General features: G+C 37.6%; 1 protein-coding gene across 4 annotated transcripts in view; it reads left to right on the forward strand.

The window, feature by feature from the left end:
* The window catches only part of LRCH1 (leucine rich repeats and calponin homology domain containing 1), a 180,470-nt gene that overhangs the window by 138,615 nt on the left and 15,160 nt on the right, over nucleotides 1-26,695 (forward strand). For all 4 annotated transcript variants that reach the window (XM_057707148.1, XM_057707150.1, XM_057707147.1 and 1 more), the window contains exons 12-18: nucleotides 2,300-2,389; nucleotides 2,492-2,528; nucleotides 6,639-6,692; nucleotides 7,430-7,502; nucleotides 17,761-17,870; nucleotides 21,171-21,308; nucleotides 23,982-24,059. In XM_057707148.1, the coding sequence (XP_057563131.1) occupies nucleotides 2,300-2,389; nucleotides 2,492-2,528; nucleotides 6,639-6,692; nucleotides 7,430-7,502; nucleotides 17,761-17,870; nucleotides 21,171-21,308; nucleotides 23,982-24,059 (580 nt within the window). The remainder of the gene's footprint in view (nucleotides 1-2,299; nucleotides 2,390-2,491; nucleotides 2,529-6,638; nucleotides 6,693-7,429; nucleotides 7,503-17,760; nucleotides 17,871-21,170; nucleotides 21,309-23,981; nucleotides 24,060-26,695) is intronic.

The raw sequence follows: 26,695 nt of genomic DNA on the forward strand, positions 1-26,695 counted from the left end.
TTTTTTTCTGTTGGAATTTTTAAATTACTGTTTTATAATTTTAAATATTGTAGATACACAGTGGTAAGTACTGTGGTAGTTCTTCGGTGATTATTTGAAGTGGGTGGTGAGGATGGAAGGGAACAGTCCAAGGTGTTTTAGACCTGACCCCTCAGTCTCCATCTGAGATGGGGAACCAGGAGGCACAGCAGGTTTGAGGAGGAGGATATGGGGGTCAGTTTAGGACCTACTGGGGTCAGTTTAGGACCTACTGAATAGAATCCAAGGTGGCAATGTGAAAATGTCCTTTCAGCTACTAGATGTTTAGGTCTGGGGCTTTGAGACTTAGATTTAGAAGTTACTTTCCTAAGGTGCTGCTGTAACAGAAGCTGTATAAGGAGATGAGGCTCTCAAGGGCAAGCATATCTATGGGAAGGAAATGTGAGTCCAAGACGGAGCCTCGAAGACATGATATGACAGAGAGAAGGCCCCATTTGGGCTCAAACTTTATATCATTTGAATATTTCTACCTTTTTACATTTTGTATCACTTTTCCAGTAAACTTTTCTTATATATTCAAGATTAATTTGTGAGTGCCAAAGTGAAAAAGAACAGCCTTGTTTGGCAGAAACAGCAGTGGCCAGGGAGTGTGGTACTGGAACCCAGTGCAAGAGCGAGGTCACCTGGAAGGTGTGCCTCCCCACTCTGGGCCTCAGTTGCATCATCTTTCATGGGAAGTGGAAAGGTCTGAGGCAATGAGTTGCCAAGGATGTCGAGCAAGGCAACATGGTGGGTGTGGGAGAAAACAGCCTTGAGTAACCTTCCAAGGGATGGTTGATGTGCATCTTTAGGGATTGTTATTTTAAAATTATATTCTGTTGTGAAACTTTATATGGATTTGATTTCCTGCCTAAAATAACCCACGAATTTGGCTGCTCGCGGTCCTTGTTGTGCGTCCTGAAATAGATATTATAATATGACAGTGCTGACTGGATAATTATGTGTCTGTGCACCAGTGTAACAGGGGTAAAGAAAGAGTCCTGTTTTTGCTCCTGATGAAGAGAGGGCACTTCAGGGGGTCACTTATGTCTAGATGCTTGAATGATCGTAATAAAAAGTTTATATACACATTAAGGTTTTCCTCTATCTCATATTTCCTAGATCCAGATTTCTTTGTTTTGATCAAGCTGCTGATTATAGGATTAAACTTTAGAGTTTTACCTTTCATACAACCTTAACATCAAAAAATTTGGTGGAATATTACTATCCTGTTTTGCCTTTGTGCTGATTTCTTCTCTTCGGGATTTCTGATGGTTGGTTTGATACCATTTTCAATGGGCATGCATAATATGAACTTATCCCTATCTTTTAAAATAGCTTTATAACTTGTATATAACTTATAGAAATTCTTTGTTTTATAGATCTTAAAAAAATTTCAACTCTTAAAATTACGGAAATTCAGAAACTGTAAGACAATTTCAGAAATAAAAATTCAAATTGCTTATGAATTCTTATTTTTTAAACCAAGACTGTTAGGGTCTATCAAAGAGATCTTCCTATTAAAACAAATGCCCTTGGTACCTATACCATGATATAATATAGGACATGTACAGTGTAGAACAGCTTTACTTCTGTAAACTAATAAAGTTCTAGAATAAAATTTAGTGTGTGCTGGGACTTCCCTGGTCCTAGTGGTTAAGAATCCACCTGCCAGTGCAGGAGACATGGGTTCGAGCCTTGGTCTGGGAAGATCCCACATGCCGTGGAGCAGCTATAAGCCTGTGCACCGCAACTACTGAGCCTGTGCTCTAGACCCAACAAGTCACAGCTGCTAAGCTTGAGGCTGCAACTACTGCAGCCCGTGCACCCAGAGCCCGTGCACCCAGAGCCCGTGCTCTGCAACAGAAGTCACCACAATGAGAAGCCCACGTACTACAACAAAGGGTAGCCCCTGCTCACCATAACTAGAGAAAGCCTGTGTTACAGCACTGAAGACCCAACACAGCCAAAAAGAAAAAGAAAAATTTTGTGTGTGCTACCTATGAATATTATGACCTTATCAGAAATTACTAGTATATTTCAAATAAGTTGGATTTTGATACCAGAATTTCCAAAGATGGAAAATTATATTATATGAAAACTACATTACATTATATTTGGCACATGGTAGGAAAATACCATGTAGTTTGAAATTTCTGCCATAAACCGTTCATTACTCAACCCTTACAATAAACATAACTTTTAAATATATGACTAAAAGCAGTAGGATTTATTAGAAGTTTAATGAATTTGGTAACACTTTTTCCCCTGTACTCTTTAGATTAAGCACAGATATTACAGAGAGAAGTGTTGTAAACTTTTATCCTATGGACTCAGCAGAAGACTTGGAATTACAAGACTCTACACTAAAGTATGTTGACCTTTTTATAACAATATATTTTCTCTTTTTACATTGAAATATTTTTGATTTAAATTCCACTTTATATCATTTTTTTTTCTCTAATTCCTACAGTGGTCAGATACAGTTGGAGGCATCTGCAGAATGTGAGGTAAAGTTGCTTTTGAAGTAACCAGAGCTCTGGTGCAATATTCTGCCCTAGAAGAGTGTCCGCCGTATTCTATCAAGATTTACTGTGGGGTAGAACGTTCATTAGTGAGATCAGTATTCAAATATGTTCAAGAGCTAGTTTTCAAATTTTTTTATACTTTTAGTTTCTTTAGTTTTCCTGCTTATCTGTTTTACTTCAGCTCCCATTAAAGATGAGAGTTGGTTGTTTCCACTACATTCTCTAAATTTTTTATATCAGACAGTCTTAAGTCAGGCCACGACAACTATGTCCCACAGGGGAATCTGCTGTGTCAGAAACTGGAGGTAGGGTCATCTGATGGAAGTTTTACAGCCGCAGAAGAATCCTGTGAGCTGACCAGATGAACGTAAACTAGGAAAGACTTGAAAGACAAGAACAAGCGATTTGGCAAGTGCCTAGGAGGATTAAGAGACTCCAGCAAAGAGAAACTGGTGGGGGAATTTGGGGACAGAGTATGGGTAGATTAGGTAGCTACATAGCGTGAAATTTGGGTGGCTGTAGAGAAAGCAGTTTTGACCTAAAACTAGAGATAAGCCTGGAAGGTCCCAAAGACACAGGCGTAGAGAGATAGGTTTGAGCCAGTGACATGGGAGTTAAACATCGGTTACAACCTGTTTCATCCCTTCTTACTGAATGGGCTTAGGATGACTAATTTCAGAACAACCAATTTGTGTCCTGTGAGGTGTCTGAACATGTACCATAGTAAAACAGTTTCACACTCTTAAGTAGCTAAGTCTCTGTGTTAAATAAGGAGGAAAGGAACTGTAATTGAAAAACCCACGTTCCCGGAGAGTATGGTTTCATAGTTGAGTGCAATGACTTGGAATTAGGTTAAGTTTTGGCCCTATCTCAAAGACTTGCTAACTATGGACTCCTGTGGGCTCCCTCTGTAACTTCACCTTTATTTTCTACAAATTGGAATCAATCTCACAATCCGGGCACCTGAATGTTAGCTGTTACAGTTATTCTGCTTTGTGATTGTTATTGGTGTGGTCCTTACCCCGGTGGAGGCATCACTGAATGACTCAATAGTGGGACATGAGGAAGCCTCTTATTTCAAGGCTGCCCTGGGACCATTTCATCCAGCTGTCCTTTAGAGACATGCTGCTTTTGATTCTGTGTAGACTCACTTCTTTTAAGCTTCTTGTTTGTAAATAATTTTAAATTTATGAAACGTTGAAAACAATTAAAAGATTCTGTAAAAGGTTACAAAAAAGTATAACCTTTTACCTAGATTTACCTGTGATTAACATTTTACTGCATTCATAGTATCTCTCTCTTTTCTTCCACACACATAGTTCTTTTTCTGAAAATCAAAGGATAAGTTTTGTATATCATCATCCTTTTCCCTAAACATTTCAGTGTACCTTTCCTGAGAATAGGGATTTTATCTTATATAACCCCATTTCAGTTATCAACTTCATAAATTTACATTGATAAAGTATTTTCATCTAATCTGCTATCCATATTCCAAATATTTAGGTTGATCTAATGACATTTTTCATAGCACTTTTTTCCCCTTCAGTGTAGGATCCAGTCTGGAGGCAACAGTTGTCAGGGACCTATAGTCTCCTTTATTCCGGAACATTTCCGTAAACTTTCTTTGATTTTTTATGACCTTAAAATTTTGAAGAATATAGTGGTCCTCTTTTTTTTTATTTTAAATGGACTGCCCCTTATTTTGTGGGACAGAAATCCCTCATATTTTCTCATGATTAGATTGAGTCCCTGCATTCCTCTTTGGGATACGGGACAGGTGATGTGATGTCCTTCTCAGGGTACCACATTTGGGGGCACACTGTGTACATCTGTGCTTCATGGGTGACATTAATTTGCTTACCCACTCGAGGTGGAACCTGATTTCTCCACCGTCTAAGTACTGTTCTATTTTCCCCTTGCAACTAACAGTCAGTCAGTGAAGAGGTACTTTGGGACCATGTTAGAATCCTGCTGCAGATCCACTTTTGATTCCAGTAAAATAGATGCCCTTCTGTGTACATGATTTCAGGAGACACCAAGCCTCTAGGAAAAAAAAGATCTCCGTTCCATCTCTGATTTACAATGTTAATATGTTTTTTTTTTTTTTTTCCAGTTTTGGTTGAATGAGGAGTCATGTTTGGTATAAGGAATTCTTACTTGTTGTCTTCCTTCTTTGGGCAATTCTCTGCCCATGACAGACACTCTAAAAAGGGAGAGGGAATTGCTGGCTCTGGTGGAGAAAAGAAGTCACAAGGGGGAGGAAAAGAAAAGAAAGTGGTGGATTATTAGCAAGGCCAGTACTGATGATTATGCAGAACTTAAGTGGGACCCTCCTTTATGGTTCAGTTATTTCTATATTCTCCCTTCCATCACATTCAGGAAGAAAGCAATATCTTTAGCATAATCTTGAATCAATTAGCCAGTATTTGTTGAGTTCTTGTGCTAGATTCAGCCTTGTTTTTGGTGTCAGAGACTGGGATAGGAAGGAGATGAAGTTACCCTCACTTGTAAGGCATTTTAAAATTTGTGGCAGAGAGACTTCCCTGGCAATCCAGTGCTTGAGACTTTGCCTTCCAATGCAGGGGGTACAGGTGGTCAGGGAGCTAAGATCCCACATACCTCCTGGCCAAAAACCAAAAAACATAAAACAGAAGCAATGTTGTAACAAATTCAATACTTTTAAATGGTTCACGTCAAAAAAATTTAAAAAGAATTGTAGCAGAAAGAAGGCTTAAATATTGAGAAAACTTAGAGAAGAATGTGACATGGTCCATAATCCTGAGTGTTTTGGGTGCTCTGGGATACTGGGGAAGGGATCATAGTTTAAGGAAAGGGAAATTAATCTAGATGTGGGGGGCGGTTTGGACGTGGATGGATCCCAGGAGGCTGTGGGGAGCAAGGCAGCATGGCCATGATCGAATCAGCACAAAGCATGAACTGGACAGAAACACTGAGCGACAGGCGGGTGCCCAGTTATATAGGTGAGACCAAGATTATGAAATGGCTTGTAATGATCAGCGCATCACATCATCTGACTTTTAACCCACTTTAGATGACTGTCCACATCAAGTTTGGGTAGCACTGGCATCCATTCAGGAAGCATTGCAAATTAACTCTCATATATAAATAATATCCAGTAGGGAAGGATGTTGGGGTACAATAGGGAAAATTAGAGGTAGGAGTTTCTTACAGAGAGAATGAAACCTGCAGGTTACTTGTTAGCAGTTAAGACATTTAATTGGGTGGGGAAAGTAATGACGTTTTATTCTAAAAATATGATTCCCTTGGCTTTGTCACAGTTGGGAATATTTTTTTAATAGCGCTCCTCAACAATAGGAATAGGAACAGACATCTTAAATTTATACTAGTTTGCTGATATATATATGAAGATGTTTATATTAGGTATCACCAAAATTTTTATTAGGGTGGATCAGTGGGGGGTTTTTTTTGGCCATGCCTCACGGCTTATGGGATCTTAGTTCCATAACCAAGGATCAAACCCGGGCCTTCAGCAGTGAAAGCACAGAGTCCTAACCACTGGACCACCAGGGAATTCCCTCAGTGGGGTTCTTGATTACCTTATAAAGAAGGTACATCTGGGTAAAATAAACTATCGCATTTCCCCCATTGGTTGCCAAAGCAAACTGATATTGAATTGACAGCATAAGATTTTCCTAGGTCCAGGCATGTGTATTTATTAAAAAAGCTCCCGATGGGATTTCGTGTATTTGGGAACTACTGCCTTGGACCATTTCTAAAACACCCTTATGCTCCCAACAGGTGGGAGCCTGCAGGTTGCTTGGTAACCTAGCAAGGAAAGCTGATGTTCACAGGTCCTTTGGGCTGAGCTCTTTGCTCTGAGAAATCCCTTTCTTAGTTCGTGTGGTATTTTAGATGTATTTTTCTGTGAATATAGCTGCATATATTTAGAAAATGTAAGTAGGCCTACTTAACTACTAATTAATTAACTCAGCATATTATTCATTGCGCCCCTGTGTGCCAGGGATATGATGGAAGTTAGAAAGACTCAGTTCTTGCCTCAATAATTTTATAGTCTGATGGAACATATCATGCATTTTTTTCTTCCTTAAGGTGCAAAATGATCTAACATTACAGAATAATGGGAGCGAGTATTCTCCCAATGAGGTAAGTTTCCTGAAGATAGATGAAACCTGTGGTATTTTGTGAAGCCTAAATTGGACTATCTTGCACAGAAATCTATAATCGGAGACTGTCATGATTCATGAGTTAATTGTATTGCAGAATCTCTGAGGGAATCTCTCATCAGCTCTCATAGCCTGCTCTGGCCCTATCCATAATTAAAGACTCATTTTAGAAGATATATTTTGAAAACCAAATATGGGAACATTTTTATAGAAAACAAAGTGAAAATAGCTCAAATAGGCAACATTTAGAATGTCTTGTTATCCATAAATGATTCAGTGCGTGGTTTCCCTATAGCTGAGACATCTGTTCAGTGTTATCTGTTTCCTCATCTCACTGTGTTATCAGATTTTTTATCAGATGTGCCCTCGGTGAGGTCGATGTGAGTGTGTGCTTGTGTGTCTGTGTGCCTGCACGTGAATGCACACATCTGTACTGGAGCAGAAAAGGATTGCTAGTATCACACAATTATGAACTATTTTTATAATGAGCGCATACAAAATGGAACGGATCTCCCCCAAAACAACATTCTGTTGATTCTACCGCATAAATCATTTGCAGTGTGAAGATGCATCAATTATCATATATTTTAGTCAGGACTTCCTCACAGCAGCAAATGCAAGGAAGTCGTGGTTTTATCATTACTCCTCGATCACAGAGAAGCAAGCATAGTTCTGCTCCAGTTCTTTAAAAAATGTCCTTTCCTTCTAACACCACAGATTAGAGAGAACTCCCCTGCCATCTCTCCTACCAACACCAGCCCAGCTCTGTTCGGCCTGAAGCCTCGATCAGGTAAATTGAAACCTCAGCATTCTTGCATGTGTGAACAACTCAGGAGTTTCTCTTTAGCTGTTTAAATGCATACGTTATAGTGTGAGTAGCCTTGTCAACTCTGGGGAGTTTGAGTCCCGGCATCAGAACCACGCTACAGCTTGGGGAGGCCAGATTATCTTACCTTCTTTTGAATCGTAGCAAAGAAAAAGATGTTGGGGCATGTAAGTGGGGAAGAAGTTTTCTGTTGATAAAATAGCTACCCCTTTGCTGCAGTGGTTCCTCGTACCTTGCTGAGTTAAGGGTGGTGACTCTTTGCTAAGACACCCCTCATTTGCTCTCTGAGCTTTGGTAAGGTCTGTGTATTGACTCATATGACAGGGTGGTCATTCCAAGGCTTACATGAGTGATCAGGAAACATTTTTAAGAGCATTTCTGCTTATATCACCTACTTTATTTAACTTACTATTAGTATATTCACATATGGAAATTATAGCAATGTGCAAAATAACTACTGATTTTAAAAAGGGCTATGTCTAGAAAAATTTGGTTCTTCTGATTTCTCCACATACAAAGTTCTAGCACAATCTTCCTTCTTTTAGGTGCTTCTTTGTTTTTTAATATTTTTGATTCTTAGGTCTTTTGTATACACTCAAATGCTTTTCAGTAAGTGCTAAAAAAGGACTCAGACACTTTAGCAAAAGGTAGTAAAGAACTCAGATGTTCTTGGGTTTTTTAGTAAAGCATTGTGGCAACAGTTGAAGTTACATGTGTGTATTTTGAGAAAGGGTACCCATAGGAAAAAACTGAAAGTGACTTTTTATAAAGGAATGTTTCTTCATTTTTGGAGAAAGTTGATTGATGGGTAACATGTGGCCAGGTGTAATGGTTTCCTGGCATTTTGAATGCGCTGTGAGGCAGTGCATTTGAGAAGATGCTTGGGTGTGGCAAGGGTTAGGAGGTGTTTATGGAGAGCCAACGTGTGCACGAAACAGGACTCAAATGTCCGGCCTCACCATTCGTGGAACTGAGCGTATGCAGCCAGATCTGGGCTGGGCTTCCATTTCCAAGGTCTCAGGTTGCGCTGGGAGGAACAGAGGCATCCATGCCTTGAGTGATGGTCTGCCAGAAATGTTCTCTATGCACTGAGGACCTCATGTTGGGCTACAGACTTTCTCATAATCCCTTACCTCAGTTTTACACAATTTAAAAATATCTTATAATTGAGCAGATCAAAAGTGGAAAGAATCTCCAAAGAATAATGTTCTTTTGAATGTGCATCTTTGCAACTTAGTTGTAAAATTGTCTCCATGACTTTTTCAATTATTTTTATGGTATCCAAAGTCAGCTTATCAACCTTGTACCTGCACAGTTGAACCATTTCAGATTGTTTGTAGTGGTGAAAAATAAATGAAATATTTGTTTTGAATGGCAAGAAACAAAGATAATTTCCTCTCCTAGCTTCCAACCTTTCTATGATGCTGACTAACCAGTGTGGAAATTGTACTAGTTGTTGAAAGCTTTGTGGAGCTCGGTTGTTGTAAATAATGCTGATTTTTCTTCAGGAACTTCAAGTGGCATGTTGGAACTAGCATCATGTATTGGGAATTTTAAAATTTTTATTTAATAACTAAATAAAATATTAAAATATTATAGTGTGTATTTTTCACATTTTCTAGAAAATAATATGTACAGTAATCTTAATTGACAATCATATGAATAAAAAAGAGAGATGTTCTTTTTGATTGAGTAGCTTTGGAACTTTAAAAAGTGATTTAATTTTTATTTTAAGGTTAAGTATATGAATTCATGTGATTTCTGTGTTATAAATAGAAATAGACTGCTCCAATCAGCAAGTTGGAATAGAAACTTAGATTCTTAAAGTAGGCTGATAGTTTTCGTCAAAAGAAAATTTTTTCATGTGTTTTCCTCCAAAGAAAGACAACTGTATATACCCAAATATTCATTACTAGAATCATGTCCATGTATTTTACTGGCCCAGCCTTATGACTGAATAAAAATTATGTAGATATTTCCTAAACATCAAAAATTACTATATGGGTGGTTAGTACAAAAAAAAGAGTCATTGTTTCGTAAATGACCAACTTAGAATGCTTTGAATTGATTGACATCTATTGGTTAATTAGGTTCGCTGTTAAAGAGACTCTACTAGTGTCCAAAATTAGTTTTATACTGATCAATATCTAAGACGGTATTGAGAGGTATACCTGTGTGTCAGAGATTGAGCAGAGTTGGCTAGATTCAGTTATCAATAAAGCATGCCAGCAGACTTACAGATGTCTTTAAAGAGAAATTTTATATTGCCTTGGGAAGAACATTCACCAACAGTAAACACTGATTCTATAATAGCTTTATTTCTAAATAATAGACGTATTTACATATATTAAGCTTTGTCTATGTAACCAGATTTTTTGTGTGAATCATATTTGCTAAGATTGTTAGTTATGTAGAACATCTTTGGAAAAGGTATCTGGTAGGTCTTTTGCTTTTTATCTGCATAATCTATGGGTACTCCTTCTTTCTGCTGACATGATTCATTAGTACTCTGTCTGTGGGCTTTCGAACTGTTAATGATTAACGATATTAACTGCATGCAAAGTATATGATCGATAAGTACTAACACTCAGTTTTTTATCATTCTTTTTATTCCATGCGCCATCTTTCATTCTTCTCCTATATTGTACATTTGAAATTAAATCCCATAATATGAAATTCGCTTCATTTCCATACAATCCTTATGCCATTTGTGAAATGCTGCTGCCCCTTTGGTTTTTCCTGGTCCTTGTGCAACTGTACGCGGACTGGCTCTCTCGCTTTCCTGCAGACCCAGCCCTCACTCTTCCTCCTATCTCCTTCAACAAACTTACACAGGCACAAACATGGGACAACTCTAGCTACAGTGTTCCATCTGAAGGAGACAGTGACAATGGTAGGTGGCTTTGTACCTATTCTTCCATGTGCTCATTAATAAGCCAGTGAATGAATATACTGAACATTCATTTCTGTGCAGCTGAAGATAGAGTGTATTCTCCTGCATGCCTGATATAAGAGATAATAGTAAACCTGGAAAGTCCAGAAAAGTGCATGTGCATTGTTATCTGGCAGTTTGTCAAACTACATTTAATTATCTTGAATATTCTGAATTTTGGAAGGACTGTATAATTTCTTCTCTATACTTTCTGCTTGGGCATTTTGGGTTTTTTGTTTGTTTTGGTGTGTTTGCTTGTTTATAAAAATTTGGGGTTTGTACACTTGAATAATCTCTGCTGCTCCTGCTTCTGAACTAAATGCTTTTGGAGTATCATCTTTTATTATCTATGCTTACCATATGAAAATTTTAAAGTAGTTAAGACATACCATGGCTGATCTGAGAGGAGTGCACTAAAAATAGTTAGAAGTGAAAATTTTCTAAAAATGAAGATAAATCACTTGATTTTTTTTTTTTTTTTGCAAATTATTTGCACATTTTGACTTTTGATACCTTCAGCCCTTTTGAGTGTAATTTCATCTACATAATATTCAAGAATGGTAACCGGGCTTGACAACCAAATGTGCAAATAAAAAATTGAGGACACTTAGCTAGGATTAATGTGGTTGTCATTTGATTTCATGCCATTAAATATCTGAAGTAGCCAAAAAGATGAAAATAAAATATAGTTATTTAGACATACTACCTCAGACATCTGAATCTCCATACTCATCTGTTAGTTCAGATTTTAGGCATTTTACTGCAAGATACCAAGTGATAAAAATAATGTTACATGAAATAGGGAGTATGATTTCTAGGGAAGAGAAGTGATATATGGGGTAAGACCACGATGCAAACACAATAAGAAGTTGTATTTTCTGATAATACTTATTTTTTTCATCTAAGTATCAATATGTTATATGTAATAAATAGAAACCATATATTTAAAACATTTGCTGTGATTTCTGGTCAAAATGCAACCAAAAAAATGCTTTTCCAGACTTCCTTGTGTAGAAAGATAATGTATATCTTGGCAGGTTAGTTACAAAAGGAATTTTATTATTTTATAGATAGCTAAAAATTTTTAACAGAAAACAAGTGTGATTAAACAACAAGAAAACCAAAGTTTCTTATATCATCCCATTTTAAATTCTGGAAGTTGAAGAAGCATAAATGGAAACCTTCTTGATAAACCTGTTCCTTTACTTAAAAATAAAAAGGGGAGAGAAGCATTTCTGTTTTTCAGAAAGCATGGCTCTTTATGGGTCTGATGTTGTTTAGAGGAAATAAAGCCTAGAATGAAAGATTTATGTGTGATTTGGTATTTCCTTAGGCGTGATATCTAAAATCAAAGACTTTTTTTTTTTAAAGCTGAGTAAGATGTAGACATCTTACGTAGCAGTAAAATTTCTCTCTTTATAGAATGAACCAACTGAAATGAGAAAGGAGAGGTGACCTGTCTGGATCCCACTGCTAGGTAGAGGGGGAGGTGGGGCCATGCCCAGGGCTCCTGACTCTCCAATCATCTCCTCTCCACCATGTCTGCCTTCATCTATAGTTAATGAGAATTCTTTGTGCAAGCTACTAAGCCAGACTGCCTTCTTTTTATTGAAAGTCCTAAGATCTCCATAGAAAATAATCATTGTGAAAATCTTTCTGAAAATAAAATAACCTTGCAATACTTATCTGGAATTTTTTTTTTTTTTTTGAGTGAAAATTCCAAGGATTCACGTGTCGCTGTTATGCTTTACCACCCCCTCCCCACCCCCGCCACCACCAACCACACACACACGAAATGAAGGGATTGTTCTCAGTTTTCATCTACCTGGGTTAACCATGTCAGATATTGGAGAGTTGTTATTTTTTCCCTGGTTGCAATTTGTGTACAATATTCCCTGGGCAAGGGATAACTTTCTATTAATTATCTGATAATTTTCTGACAGCAGAAATCTTTGCAAATACTTGTGTAGGTTCCCAGATTTGACCTTTCAAATACAGTCTTCATTCTCTTTGTGCTTCTCATTTGAATACATTTTCCAATACATTTTTTAAATTAATGAAGAAGCACTATATGCATCCCCAAGTATAGGAGCTAAGGCTGGAAGAGGAATACAGCCTACTTTTGTAGTGTTCTTACTGGTTCCTCTGAAACAGTAGATCCTATTCGGTGGCCTCTCGTTGCATTTCAGAGCTGATTTACCCCATCAGTTTTGTTTCCTCATAATCCTCCATTATCCAGTATCTGCAGCTATCTCACCCTGGGTAAATACATGGCATCATACTGCCAGCTCAAGCCAGCATAATGTAGCTTGCCTTTCATTTATATTGTTTATTAGTTATTTTTGGTAAAATTTTGGTTCACTATCTTGCTTTATATTAAAATTACCCTTTTATTTGAATTTTAGTATTTAAGGAAAATTTAAATTTTATTTAAAGAAATACATTTAAAATAATAAATATTGCTTTGTAATATTTTGTTTCACATATATCTCATTTCAAATCCCCTATTTTGCCTGAAACTCATTCTTCAAAGAAATCAAAAGTGGCAAACTGGCTAGAAGGTCCTTGGGAGTTTGAATTCCCATAATCCCCAAAGTTCTGCCTCCTAAAATGGATGGGAAAGGATGTGGACGTGTGTCTGTATGTCTGTCTGCCTCTGGAGCTGGATGGGGCAGCTTCACTTCAAGTTGTTCTTACTTGAAAACTTCACTTCTGCTCCTTCTCTTGTGCCCTTTTACCACTTTGCATCTTTCTTTCCTTTCCCCCTTCGTTTTGAAATTAAAATCGTTCCCATCTTCCTTTGAATTATTTTCCCTTTTTCATTTGCAATGAATTTGTGGTGGGTGCTAATTTATACTTACTTAAATTGATCTTTAAACTATCACTGGAAAGTGAACCTTGCACTTCTAGGTATTATTTTCCCCATTACAAAAATGAGGAAACTGAAGCTGTGAGATGAGAGGTGTTTCAGTGTTTCTCAACCTGGCTTCATAGTAGAATCACCTGGACATTTTTCAAACAATAGCTGCCTGTACCCCACACTCAGAAATGCTAATTTATTTGTTGTAGCATAGACTCTTTGCATGGATTTCTTTCTTTTCTTTCTTTCTTTTTTTTTTTTTACCAATTTTATGTTATGTTTAAGTAGGTGAAAACCACTGGGTTAAATAAACTGCCCAAGACCTTAGAGAGGAAATTTGAGCATTTTGAGGGCAGAGGATTCATAGAATTCATTTTTGGGTAACAGAGGGAATAAATGAGTGCACTAATGAGATTTCTGAGTCACTTTAACCTGGATCTACAGCTCATGACACTTTTTCAAAGCCACCATATTACTGCCTTTGAATTTGTATGTCTTCAACCTCACACCCAGTCCAGGTTTTCATTTCCAAGGAGAAGTTGAGAGCTAAATTCCGAAGCCTCATATGTCCTCAGAGAAGAAATCTAGAGTTACATTTAGATAACAAAGGTTAATAATATAGACTGATAATGCCTATGCAAAGTTCCTTTCGTGTAATAATTAAATGAATAGCATTTTAGGCAACTTTTAGAGGAGTGGGTTTTCTTTACTTAACTGAAAGATACCTTTTACAACATTTAGAAAAAGTTTCTTGTGCACATCCTTAAATATCTATTGAGTGCCTCCTACCTGTTAGGCATGATGTTGCTGTGGATACAGATCTGAAAAAGGCAGATTAGATCTCTGCCCGCATGGAACTTTCATTTCAGAGTCTTATGCATTCAGACCTGACGACTAAGTTTTGGGAGATTTTTCATATTAAAAAAATCGAGATGACTGATTATCAGGGTAGGGTAGTCTCTGACAAGGTTTTCTCCATTTAAACTTATCTTTGAATGAGGGAGTTTTTGAAACATTTATTTGTTTGCTCATCTAACACACTGCTCTGTGGGGCAGGGGTACAGGTTTAAATTGGAAACAAACACAAACTCTTACAGAGTCCTATTGGAGAAAAGCAGATCTAATACTGTAAGACAGAGAGGGATGAATGCCATGGGACACAGATACAGAATGTTGTATGTTCACAGCTGACAGACCTCACCCAGGTCAGGGATGAAGATGTGGAGGAGAGTGAAGGAGAAGGTAGAGATAATGGAAGAATCAGTGGAATTTGACCTGTACCTGCAAGGGTGAATTTTATATTAAGCATATTCACCGTTCCCTGCAGAGTCTTTGCTTAGAAATTTGCCTCTTCAGCTAGAGAAATAGCAAATATGAGCAAACCATCCTAAATTCTTTGAATGTTATTTGATGTATAGTAATTAAACAGCTAAGCAGGACTCATTTTTTCCTGCATCTTAAATCACCTGTTTCCTCATCTCTTCCTACCCCTTAGGCATGTATATGTGTCTATACACACACACACACACACACACACACACACACACGCGCACACACACACACTCATACATACCTTCACTCTGCTCTCTTGCTCTTCTTTTTTTCCTTCTTATTTACACAATCAGTATGGCATTTGATTTGAAAGACAGTTACTAACAGGACGGCTTTTAATATTGTCTTATAGCCTCAAGCTAAACTTTTATTCCCTTGAATTAAGTAGGGGAGTTCTTGAACTGTAGTGATATGAAATAAAGGAAAACCAGAATAATTCCTCCGTAGATCAGTTTCCTAAAGCTTTGACCAGGCTGGTCACTGCATTTCTTATTTAAATATGACTTGAAAGAAAAAAAAACTGTGGATAATATAATCAGAACTACCATAATGGTCCTGCTAATATTATTCTCTCACAACAAACTTACATGCTCTGTAGATTTGGTGTTAGTCTAAATAGTTCATTTTAAATTGTCATATATTCTACAATAATTAATCTGTTTAGAAAACTAGTAGTATTATAGTCAGGTTTCCAATTATTTTATGTACATTTGACATGTTCACTTTTAAAATAACAGTTCACATATGTTTTAACAGTTTTTGACTGCTTACATTCATAAAGCAAATACCCAAGCACGCATTTCGTGTTTTCTGAGACATATGGGAATTTAAGATGAAAAGCAATGCCAGGAAATTAAAACCCAGGCACCATTGCGTTATCTTGTTATCTCACATAGAGCTCTAACAGAGCATAGATACTTGAATAGTGTGCTGTTAACCAAAAGCTAATGGTTAATTTAACTTCCTGATAGCCTCGTATTCAGAATGAAATTTGCCAATAAAAACATATTGAAAATATTAAACATGTAGTATTAGATAAGATTGCCCCCAGAAAAAAAAGGCAAAGGAAAAAAAACGGCCAAAGAAAACATTGCATTTGTTGAAATGGTGCTGGGGCTCCCCTTGCTGGCCAGTGTGTGTATTACTCAACTAAGTCCACATTTCTTGACTTTTTTGGTAAATTTGGTTGACTTCTTTTCTTTGGTTGTGTGGATTATTTCTAAACTTCACATTTTAATATATATCTCTTCTAGTCGCTTTGTTTAAATGGGTAGATTTTTTTGGTTGGGCTCAATAAATTTGCAAAGGAAAATTTAATTCATTTCCAGGTTCTTCAGTGCTTCTTATTTTGTCAGATTCTTCCTCATTTCCCTTTAGTCTGTGAATTTCTCATCTCTCCCTACTGGTTGGTCTACCCTACTTCCTTTGCCTGCCTTGCCTTTATTTTTGAAACAATTGGTCTCACATCCTGTGGGGTTTGGTTTTTGTTGGTCTTGATGACAAGACTTTGGCTCTTTCTGCCTGTGACTTCCTTAGGTGGCTTGAGACAAAAGCCCAGGCCCCAGGCTGACTTCTCTCTGAGGTTCTAGAAGGTGTTACATGTACAATAGATCATTCCCTTGCTCCATTATCTTATGTAAATCAAGGATTTCTTAAGATGTTTCAACTTTCTGGTCCTCTATAGAGCACCAGAATGCTGATTCAAATATCCTAGAACTGATTTAAAAAGAAAATACTGAGATGTGAGAAGTATAGTGCGAGACATTTATTAAAGTGTTTTGGTTCAAAGATATAAATTGAGATTAAAATGACACAGTTGGGTGAATGTGCGATAATTGATTATATGGTGGACTCCAGTTTTCTTTTAGTCCAAGTATATTTATAAACCATATTTAATTAAAAATGAATAAATTGAAATAGCTTTTAAAGTGGCTCATAGCAAATGTGATGTCAGAATAGAATAAACGTTGCATAATCTTCTTATTCTACATTATTGAAGATATGATGATGGAAACTACTAGAATTGCAGTATGTCAGTGCAGCCTTCTACATGGTATTGATTTTTAAAATTGGAGTTCTCTGCCCCATATTTTCTGAAGACCCCCCCACCCCCGCCAATCCTCCCACCTCATCCCTCCCAATCTGAAAATCTGTGGGACACAGGGAACCAACTACAGCTCTTAACCTCTCTTTGCTCCCTCTGGTGTGCATGGAAAGCTGACAGTCTTGAGAATCTCAAGAAAGAAAAAGATTCAAGTTTAAATCCTCCCTGGGCTTTGTATCCTAATAAAAATTGCAATAATCACTCTGCCCATACATAGAATATTTTGTACCTTCTTTATTAGTCTTTAAAAGATGTCATCCTTCAAAACTTGAGAGCATTTATCTTCTCTGCAGCCAGAGGCTTAACTCCTTCCAGAGTTGCCACTGTGAGTTGCTCTTCCTGGAGGTTGTCATTTTAAGGACCTGCAGCCAAAGATGATCTCTTAAAACTGCCTCACATCTTGACAGGTTTTCTAAAAGGAGTCTATGGTCATCTCTGAAGAGCTGACTTTTGGGACGCGCTGTCAGTGATGTGATAGAAGGCAGAGTTTTCCCCTCCACACTCAGATAGTTTCTGAGTAGTGGATGGTGTATATCATCACTTAGTTCCTAACCCGCCCCCCCCCCCGCCCCCCCCCCCCCAAGGAAATCCTTAACCTGTGCTTGTTTGTAACATGTCAATCAGTTCTGTCTTACTATTTGAAACAAAGTATCCAAAGTTAATGAAAGGATTGTGAAACCTGGAGTGTAGGTGAAAACTTGGAATTAAAAGCAGTGGAAAAATGACAGAGAAGGGGTCTGGAATGGTGCCAAGGATGACCAAGCCCTTTCCTGGATTTGGCTGATCGTTCGTCCACTCAACCCAGAATAACTGAAAACATAATCTTGTCTAGAACACTCGAATCAAGCTTTTCACGTGAAGTCATAATTTCTTGTTTTGTGAGTGGTGAATGAATTATTTGGGATAAATAAACTATTTGATTCAAATATGAGCAGCCCGATATAGCAACCTGTACTAGACACTCCATAAAGGCTTTTTCCCCTTTCTGTTATAGTGTTTCTAAGACCGCAGAGAAATTTGGAATCTATAGACCCACAGTTTACGATTCGGAGGAAGATGGAACAGATGAGAGAAGAAAAAGAACTGGTGGAACAGCTCCGAGAGGTACCGGGAAACATTGTATAACTGAATAATAATTTCCAGAATTGAAGCAGCATTCTGTATTCTTAAAAAGTAGACTTTGGGGACTTCCCTGGCAGTCCAGTGGTTAAGATTTCACCTTCCAGTGCAGGGAGTGTGGGTTTAATTCCTGGTCGGGGAGCTAAGATCCCACATACCGTGGGGTCAAAAAAGCAAAACATAAAACAGAAGCAATATTATAACAAATTCAATAAAGACTTTAAAAATGGTTCACATCAAAAAAAATCTTTTAAAAATAAGTAGGCTTTGAAGCACTGCAAACTGCAGATCTAGTTTCAAATCTTTCCAGCTCACCTCCTGACTGTTTGATATTGGACAAGTCACTTAACATCCCTGAGTTTGAGTCTTTTCATATATTAAAAACAATAGTTCCCATCTCCCTTCATGGGGTTTTATGAGAAATCTATGAGCTAATGTCAGTAGAAACACTTACTACCTGTGTATAGAAGCTAGTATTATTTCAATTCTGGTACACTATAAAAATGCACTGTTATTAACTTAATAATATTCCATGAATTTAAAGATGCTTATAGTTCTCTTTCCTCTGTATCCCAGACTGGCCAGAATTTTCTAATGTCATTTAACACAGCGGTCCCCAACCTGAGACCAGTTTTGTGGAAGACAGTTTTTCCACGGAGGGGGCGGGGGGGGGGTCAGGTGGTCATGTGACTGATGGGGAGCAGTGGGGAGCAGCAGATGACGCTTCACCCTCCAGCCTGCTGCTCACGTCCTGCTGTGCGGCCAGGTTCCTAACAGGCTGAGGACCGGCCGGGGGGTTGGGGACCACTGATTTAGTAGGCAAGCCAGTTGAGTTCTTACCAAGGGCGAAGTCTTGTGCTGGGTGCCAGGGAAGATTTCAAGCTTAGTGATGGCAGGGACCATGGCTGTCTTATTCCTCGTCCTATTTCTATCCCCAGCAGAGTTCCTAGTGGGAACTGTGTATGTAGTTGTCTACCCTCATGGTCTTTGTGTCTAGTTAGGGTATCATACCTCAATATGTGGCAAGTAAGCAGCAGGACAAGAGTCAGTCACCAGAGAACACACTGGTATTAGTTATTAAAGGTGTCACATCATGAGATAAGTTCTTTAACTTCAAAGAGAAGGACCATAGCCATGAACTAGACGAATATAAGAATCTTCGTGAGGGGGTGGATTTTATACTACATCTTCTCCTTTCATTATCAAATGATGATTGACTAGTACTCTTTGCCAGGCTGTATAGTCTAGGTGATGGATAGAGAAAAGAACAAAAAGGTCCCTGCTCTCGTGAAGCCTATAGTCTATTGAGGAGAGAGAGAGTGTGTGTGTGTGTGTGTATATATATATAATTTATAAAATAAGCATGAGAACACTGAAAGGTGGAGAGAATAATTCAGACCAGCTGGGCTCCTTGGGACTAGGAATGACAGTGGTGGTGAGTCCACTGGGTTTTCTTCTTTTGCCTTATCTTTCTCAGACTTGGAGGTGAAGTAGTTGGAAATCAGAAATGCTAATGGGCAGAAATTAAGGAAAAAAAGTCCCAATGAAAGCTTGCTTACTTCAGTCAAAGGACCCGAAAAGGGGCAGCCTAGTGAGATGGAAAACTTTTAGACATTAAAGGCTCTACTCCAGCTAAATACTACAGAAAACCTGTGGCCCCACCCCTACCCATGCCTGCAAAGATGGAGTAGGCAGCTAGACTTTCACCTCCTCTGGGATGGTATCAGAGAAGGCCAAGTTGGGAGTCAGGAATTTCATCCCCACCAGCTAAGAACGATCCCATCCCCTCCTATGGTGTCAGTGGAGCCCGCATGGGGAGCCTGGATTTCCACCCCCACCCCAGTCAGCTGACACCAAGTTGGAATCTGCATTTACACAGTAGTAACAAGGTGGTAACCCCTCTTTCCCTGCCAGAGCCGTGTCAAAAAAAGCCAGCTAAAACAGAAAGTTGAAATAGGATCCAGAGTCTCATAACATAATACCAGAAATGTCCAGGTTTCAGCCAAAAAAAAAAAACAAATCACTCATTCTACCAAGAACCAGAATGAATGTGAAAAGATAATCAACAGATGACAGCACTGTTATGGCAGAGATGTTATCATCTGACAAAGATTTTACAGCTTTCATGATAAAAATGCTTCCACAAGCAATTATGAATGCAGTTGAAACAAAGGGAAAAATAAAATGCCTCTGCAAAGGAGCAGAAAAATCTTAGCAAAGAAATAGAAGACATAAAGAAGGACCAGTGGAAATTTAGGACTGCAAAATACATTACCCAAAATAAGAAGCCCAGGGGATGGGCTCAACAGCAGAATGGAGGTAACAAAGGAAAGAATCAGTGAACTAGAAGAAAGAACAATAGGAATTACCTAATCTGAGCAGCAGAGAGAAGACAGACTGAAAATAAATGAGCAGAGAGCCCTGGGGACCTGTGGGAGTGTGACAGATGATCCACATTCATGGCATGGGAGGCCTGGAAGAAGAGGAGAAAGAGAGCAGGGCCAGAGAGGTACTGGGGGTGGGGGGGAAGTGGGTGTGGCTGTAAAACAGTGAGGGACCCTTTGGTGATGGACACGTTCTGTCAGTGTCAGTGTCCTGGTTGTGAAGTTGTAGTATACGTCTTAGCAGGTTGTTACCTTGCAGGGAAACTGGATAAAGCGTACATGAGATCTCTCTGTATTACTTCTTGTAACTGCATATGAATTTATAATCATCTCAAAATAAAATGTTTATTTTTTTAGAAGGGAGAAAACTTGATTTTTGAACTAAAACATAATCTAAGAGAAAAGCATCCCTTAATCCTCTATCTGCCCCTTGCTGTCTGTCTGAATCAGTTGGATTTGGGTTTTTTAATTTTGTTTATTTTTATTTGTTATCTAATTTATTTTTTATTGAAGTATAATTGAATTAAAATATGATTTTAGTTTCAAGTACACAACATAGTGGTGATATTTTTATACATGCCAAAACGATCACTATAGATTTAGCTTTTATTGGTCAACTCATTCTGTTTTTCTCTTTTCATTGCTGTCTAAGTGTTGCACTCAAGAAGTCCATTATTTTTAAAATTCAACTAATTAAAAATTTTAGACACAACTGAATTTGTTTTTCTACAGAGGGATTTTTATTTTAATATCTTTCGAAAAGGTTGAAATCATGTCAGTGTTTTCCAGGTGTTCTTATCCTTTTCCATAATGAGCCTAAAGTCTCGGTTCATAAATACTCATAACTGTATTTTACCTCAGTTGCCTGAGAGCAATTGGCTTTCTTCTGATTCCTTCCCAGAGCATCGAGATGAGACTCAAGGTCAGCCTGCACGAAGACCTGGGGGCTGCCCTCATGGATGGCGTCGTCCTCTGCCATCTGGTCAACCACATCCGCCCGCGCTCCGTCGCAAGCATCCATGTCCCCTCACCAGCAGTCGTAAGTAACACCATATACGGGGAAACAAACTCCTTTGGGACAGTATTGCTGGTTAAAATTACCGATGGGATCCCCAGGACCCTGCTCAGATCCTCTGTGTTGAGTCCCAGACAACTAGAAGAGCAGAAAAGGAATAGCATTTCTGAATGAAGCAACATTTTCACTGTAAAAACGGAAAATATTTAAAGTAAATATGTAAATGACAGAAAAGGGACTTATTTCAAATATAAAGCAAAACACGTTAAAGAAATGACTGCTTGGGGTGCTAACTTTAAGACTGCAGAGATATAAAGATTCATTCCTCACAAGGGATTATTTAAACAGTGAGAAGTCTTTGGCAAACTTCTTTTGGTTTGTGTGTTCTCTTCTAAATGGAATCTTTCTCCTTCATTAATTATTGAGGATTTTAGGTAGCTCTGAAAAGATGTGGATTCTGTGTAAAATATCATTAGTAACCTGTCAAACCAGAGGTTGGTCAGCTGGTCAATAATTCAGCAATTCCTTGATCAGTCTCTGTGTTCAAGGGGAGATACCAAGATTGGAGATACCGAGGAAATGGGAAAGATGAGACTGAGTGAGACACCATTAGTCCCTAAAAATCCTCGTCTCCCTGTTGGGGAGATAAAGCTGGCACTGGGATCCTCTTCCTATACATCATGGACCATATTACAGTCCAAAAGAGAGCTACAGAGTTATTTTATGATCATTCAGATGAGGGCGGGAGAATCAAAGATCAGCTGGTCTTTGAAGCCTACGTAGGCTTCAGACAAGTTGAGAAGAACCTCTATCCACACTATTTGCTATTAGGTGAAGCAGAAGAATTGAGGGGCTAAGAATGTAGGGCTTGGATTCCAATTCCACATCTGTATAAGCCATATGACTTTGGGAAACTTATTTAACCTCTCTTTAACTTGATTGGCTCTTCTCTGTCATAGAAGTGCTCCCATGAGGATGAAATGAGGTCCTACATATGATATACATGTGAACGCAAGCCATTGTGATCATTACTGTTTATGAGCAGATTTTTGAAAGTCAGCGCCCTCAGCCTCAAGGCATAGTGTTCATAAAATATCGTATGAAGAGCATGTGGAGTGAAAGCCTCATGTGAAGCCCCCTTGCCTCGATCCACCCCACCCAGGAAAGCATCTTAGTGGCATTATTTGCCTTAGTTTATTTTCTCTTGACAGCAGGAAAAATTAGCTGATAATCCCACTTCAGCTGTCAGTTTTCTTTCTATACAGTTGAACGTATTTTTCCTTTCAAAAGACAGACTACTTTTTTGCCTCGGAAAACACAGGAAAAACAAACAAAAAACCAATGTGACTTCTGATTCAAATCTGCTTTATCTGCCTTAGTTTGGGCAGTCAATTCTGTCCTATTCGAATCTGAAAAAATTGTGAAATCCAAACTATATTAAGTTGTTGGAGCTGTGTCCCAAATTCTCATTCAATGTTTTCCCCCAAATTTAAGAAAGAAACTACAGTTTCTCAGCCTTCAATTTTAAATATACAGTTATTGTTTTATAAGGTGTAAGAGGACAATATGAATCATGTATCTACATACATTTGTATATTTGATCAATTCTTCAGGAAAAAATGCTACATTCTTTGATTGTCACCTTTTATCTTTTTTGAATAAAAATTTTTAATTGAAAATAGAATGGGAAATAATGCTTGATTGGAAAAAATGGAGACATGCAGGAGGAAAATAAATCATGTTCTATCCCACCACCCAAAGACAACCACTGATTACATTTTGGCTTTTATGTTCCTAGCATTGTTTCTACATATAAGTTGTTTTTGAATTGTGGGCTTCTCATATATACTGTTGAGTAGTTTTTAAAATTTATGAAAACCTATTTTCCCCAAGTCATTAAAATTCCTCATAAATATCCATTTTAACCACTGCACAATATTTCAGCTTATGTTATTATATTGTAGTCTTCCTTTTTAGAAATGTTTCTAAATATCCACGTCTCAGAAATTCTTCACTGAGTATCTTGAGCTCCCATTGACCAGACCCAGTCACACTGTAGCGGTAGAACCTGCTTCCATCTCTAGTCTGTGCCTTCACTGTCCACTCCCATGTTTGCAGAAGCTGCTCGCTCTAACCTAGAAGGCTGCTCCCAGCCCTACCTCTAAATCTCTTCTCCTTGAAGAATCATCAGCTTTCTAATGAAACCCATTGCTTTGGTGAGAGAGTCATTGGCCTGATGAATTTAACCCTTCGTATAAAAATATATTTGTTGATGGGAAAAGGTGATGTTTATGGTATACGTTTAAGTAGACTAAAGCAGGTTACACAACAGTATGATCTCATAAAAACTGTGTGTGCGTGTATCCACACATATACATTCACATACATGTGCAGAAATTATTGCACACACGTGTATACATGTATACACACATGCAGAAATTCTACATATAAACACATCTATGTGTATACATATATATGCATATCTACACACACAGTGTCTAGAAGAATATAATCCAGAATATTAACATTTCTTTAGGTGGATGTTCTGGATAATTTTTTATTGTCTTCTGTTTGCTTATGTATTATTTTTCTTCAATAAACAGGTATTACTTGTGCATTTAGAAAGTTTAAAATATAACCTGTTATTACAAGTATTTATCTTACTAATTCTATATTTCTGAATATTTGCATTTATAGCCTAAACTCAGCATGGCCAAATGCAGAAGAAACGTGGAAAACTTTTTGGAAGCATGCCGAAAATTAGGAGTACCAGAGGTAACATCAAACTTAGTTCCAGTAATCATGTTTCAGTAAAGATTTTATTTAATCTATGTGTTTGAACCCATTGAATAGATATACACCTTTGTCCATCCTTTTTTGTCTCAATCTATCTTGAGGAGTAATGTTGAATAAGTTGTATAAAATATTAGTTTAAATTACTCTATTGCAGTGAAATAAAAATGGCTTAAAATGGTATGGTCAATTCTGAGGAAAAGGGGAACATAATTTCTTTAAGGTTTTTTGAAATAAATGCAGAATTCCAAACTTAAAAATAAAATTAGTCAGCTTGATCCTCAATTCAAAGAGCAGAAATTGCTGAAGCTTCAGTGAGCCTTCTGTTGGGTTACATAGGATAGAATTTTGGAGGTAATGTTTTTTCCTTATCCAAAGCTCTTAAGCAGAGCAGACCTGTAGTTGATCACTGATTTGTTGATTTTCATTCCTTGTAGGTTTTGGACATGTAGATCAAAATAACCAGCATTGAAAATATTATAATTAATGTTATTATTATCATTCATCATTACCAGTAATAATAACAGTGTTTGTATAGTGCTTTACAGTTTGTTAACTGTTTCCATTTCCATTTTCCCCTTTAGTCCACTGTAGACCCAACTGACAATTCCCTGTAGTCAGCGCAGCAATAATTTGCTACTTTTTCTTTCTCTCAGGCTAAGCCCGAGCCTTAAACTCAGCCAGGTAGCTGATTTAGGTCTTTTAAAGACTTTACTATCAGTAACATAAAATGATTTCTTAGGGAGATAAAAGCCAGTCCACTCAGAATTTGGAGGTAAGTGGACAAGCTTTTCATCATTGTGATAAACAGAAATAGACAGAAATTACGTTTTTAAAAAATTTCTTCTATCTTTTGTAATGTTCCAGGAATAAAGTTAACTACAGACTCTATCATGAGATACTGTTTTTTGCATATGTGAAAGAATTACATTTTCATGTAGTTCTATTCAGCGATAGGAGTTAGTTATTGGAGTTGAGTAAGGCTTTTTCTCCCTCCCTCTCTCCCTCCCTTCCTCCCTTCTTCCCTTCCTCCATCCCTCCCTCCCACCCTCCCTCTTACCCTTCCTTCCTTCCTTCCTTCCTTTTTTTCAGCTTGGTGACATTTGAAGGTGAGAGTTAGTGGTGGGCTTCTAATCTTATTTGAGGAAAAGGAGAGAATTATTAAAGCATCTTTAAGTCAAAACTGTACCAATTAAAAGAAGCTTACAAATTCATTTTTAAACAGTGTAATCTTTATATAAGGTACTAAATGTCTTTATGATCAATCCAGATGTCTTTCAGCAATGTTAATCTGTGTGTCTATATTGTATGTGTACATTTTGCTATTGCACATACATTCTTGGCTTCAAATGTACCTTTTTGAAATAATTTGATTCTGTCATGGGTTAATAAAATTTCCCATGTGTGAATCAGAATTATCATACAGAGTTTCAGATTGTAAATTATATGTGTCTGTACTCAAAAGTGCTGATGAGTTACGACCAATCCCCTGTGATATTTTAAAACTCATCATTTTTCTTTGCTTATGGTGACAAAATGAAGTGTAAATGCCCTTAACCATTTATTGTGCATAAAGATTGGTAATTATGATTTCCTTTTAAAGTGAGGAAAAGGAAATTAAATTAGCATCAAAATGCAGAGAAAATTTTATCATAATTTCTAAATTATGCCCCTAGCACTAACAGGCAACTGATAATTCCTGAGACTATTGAATTACAGGAAGTAAATCATCTTTTTTGCCAGTGTCGCACTTAACCATGCTAAGAAACATATCACTAAGGCTATTTTTGAAATGATTTTTAATATTTGAGGTGATTTTCAAGTTTGTGTTGTGTGTGTGTGATTGTGTGTACATCTATATCCATCCTGATGGATAATCCGGTTACATCTTACTGGTGACCAGAGTTACATTAAGTTCATTGCTACTAGAAAAAGGCTGTCGGTTGGTTAGGAGTTGAACTTCTTTAATGAGATATGTTAAAGAAAGGAATATTCTAGTGGAAAACCAGAAGTTGCCAGTTGGAGGGCAATTGGCAAATTTGCTGTACACTCAAAGGCACATGCTTTTATCTCTTGAAATGAATGAGGAATAGATTATTGGAAATGAGGAAATGTTTTCATCTAGGAATACAATACTAAGTTGGCGGAGGGGTGGATGACTCCTTCCTGCTTAGATAGTGGCCCTTCTTCCACTACTTAAGGTTGATGCTTAGAGGTCAAGTAGGAGAGGCAAGAAAAGGCATGTTATTTATACATCATTATGGGAGCCAACTGGGAAAATGATTAATAGTAAAGTTACTAAATGATTAATAATAAAGTTACTAAGTATTTGCTGTGGGTGTATATTACTAAGTATTTGCTATGGTTGTATATGTGGCACACTGCAATTCATGATTTACACTGAAAAGATAGTTATATCACAGATCTAGTTGCAGAAATTTTTCCTTGCCATCAGACAGTTTAAAAGGCTGGTATTTAAGAGCAGAGGACCTTTAACGTTACATTTTCTTTTTTGCTTCAAACAATATTTGGGTAACAAAATATTCACTGATTTTCCAGTAGCTTAGTGAATTCCTCCTAATTTGCAAGCTTATCCTGCTTTCTTCTCCATCCATAAC

Source organism: Hippopotamus amphibius, chromosome 14 (assembly GCF_030028045.1).
Source record: "Hippopotamus amphibius kiboko isolate mHipAmp2 chromosome 14, mHipAmp2.hap2, whole genome shotgun sequence".
NCBI classification, from domain to species: Eukaryota; Metazoa; Chordata; class Mammalia; order Artiodactyla; family Hippopotamidae; genus Hippopotamus; species Hippopotamus amphibius.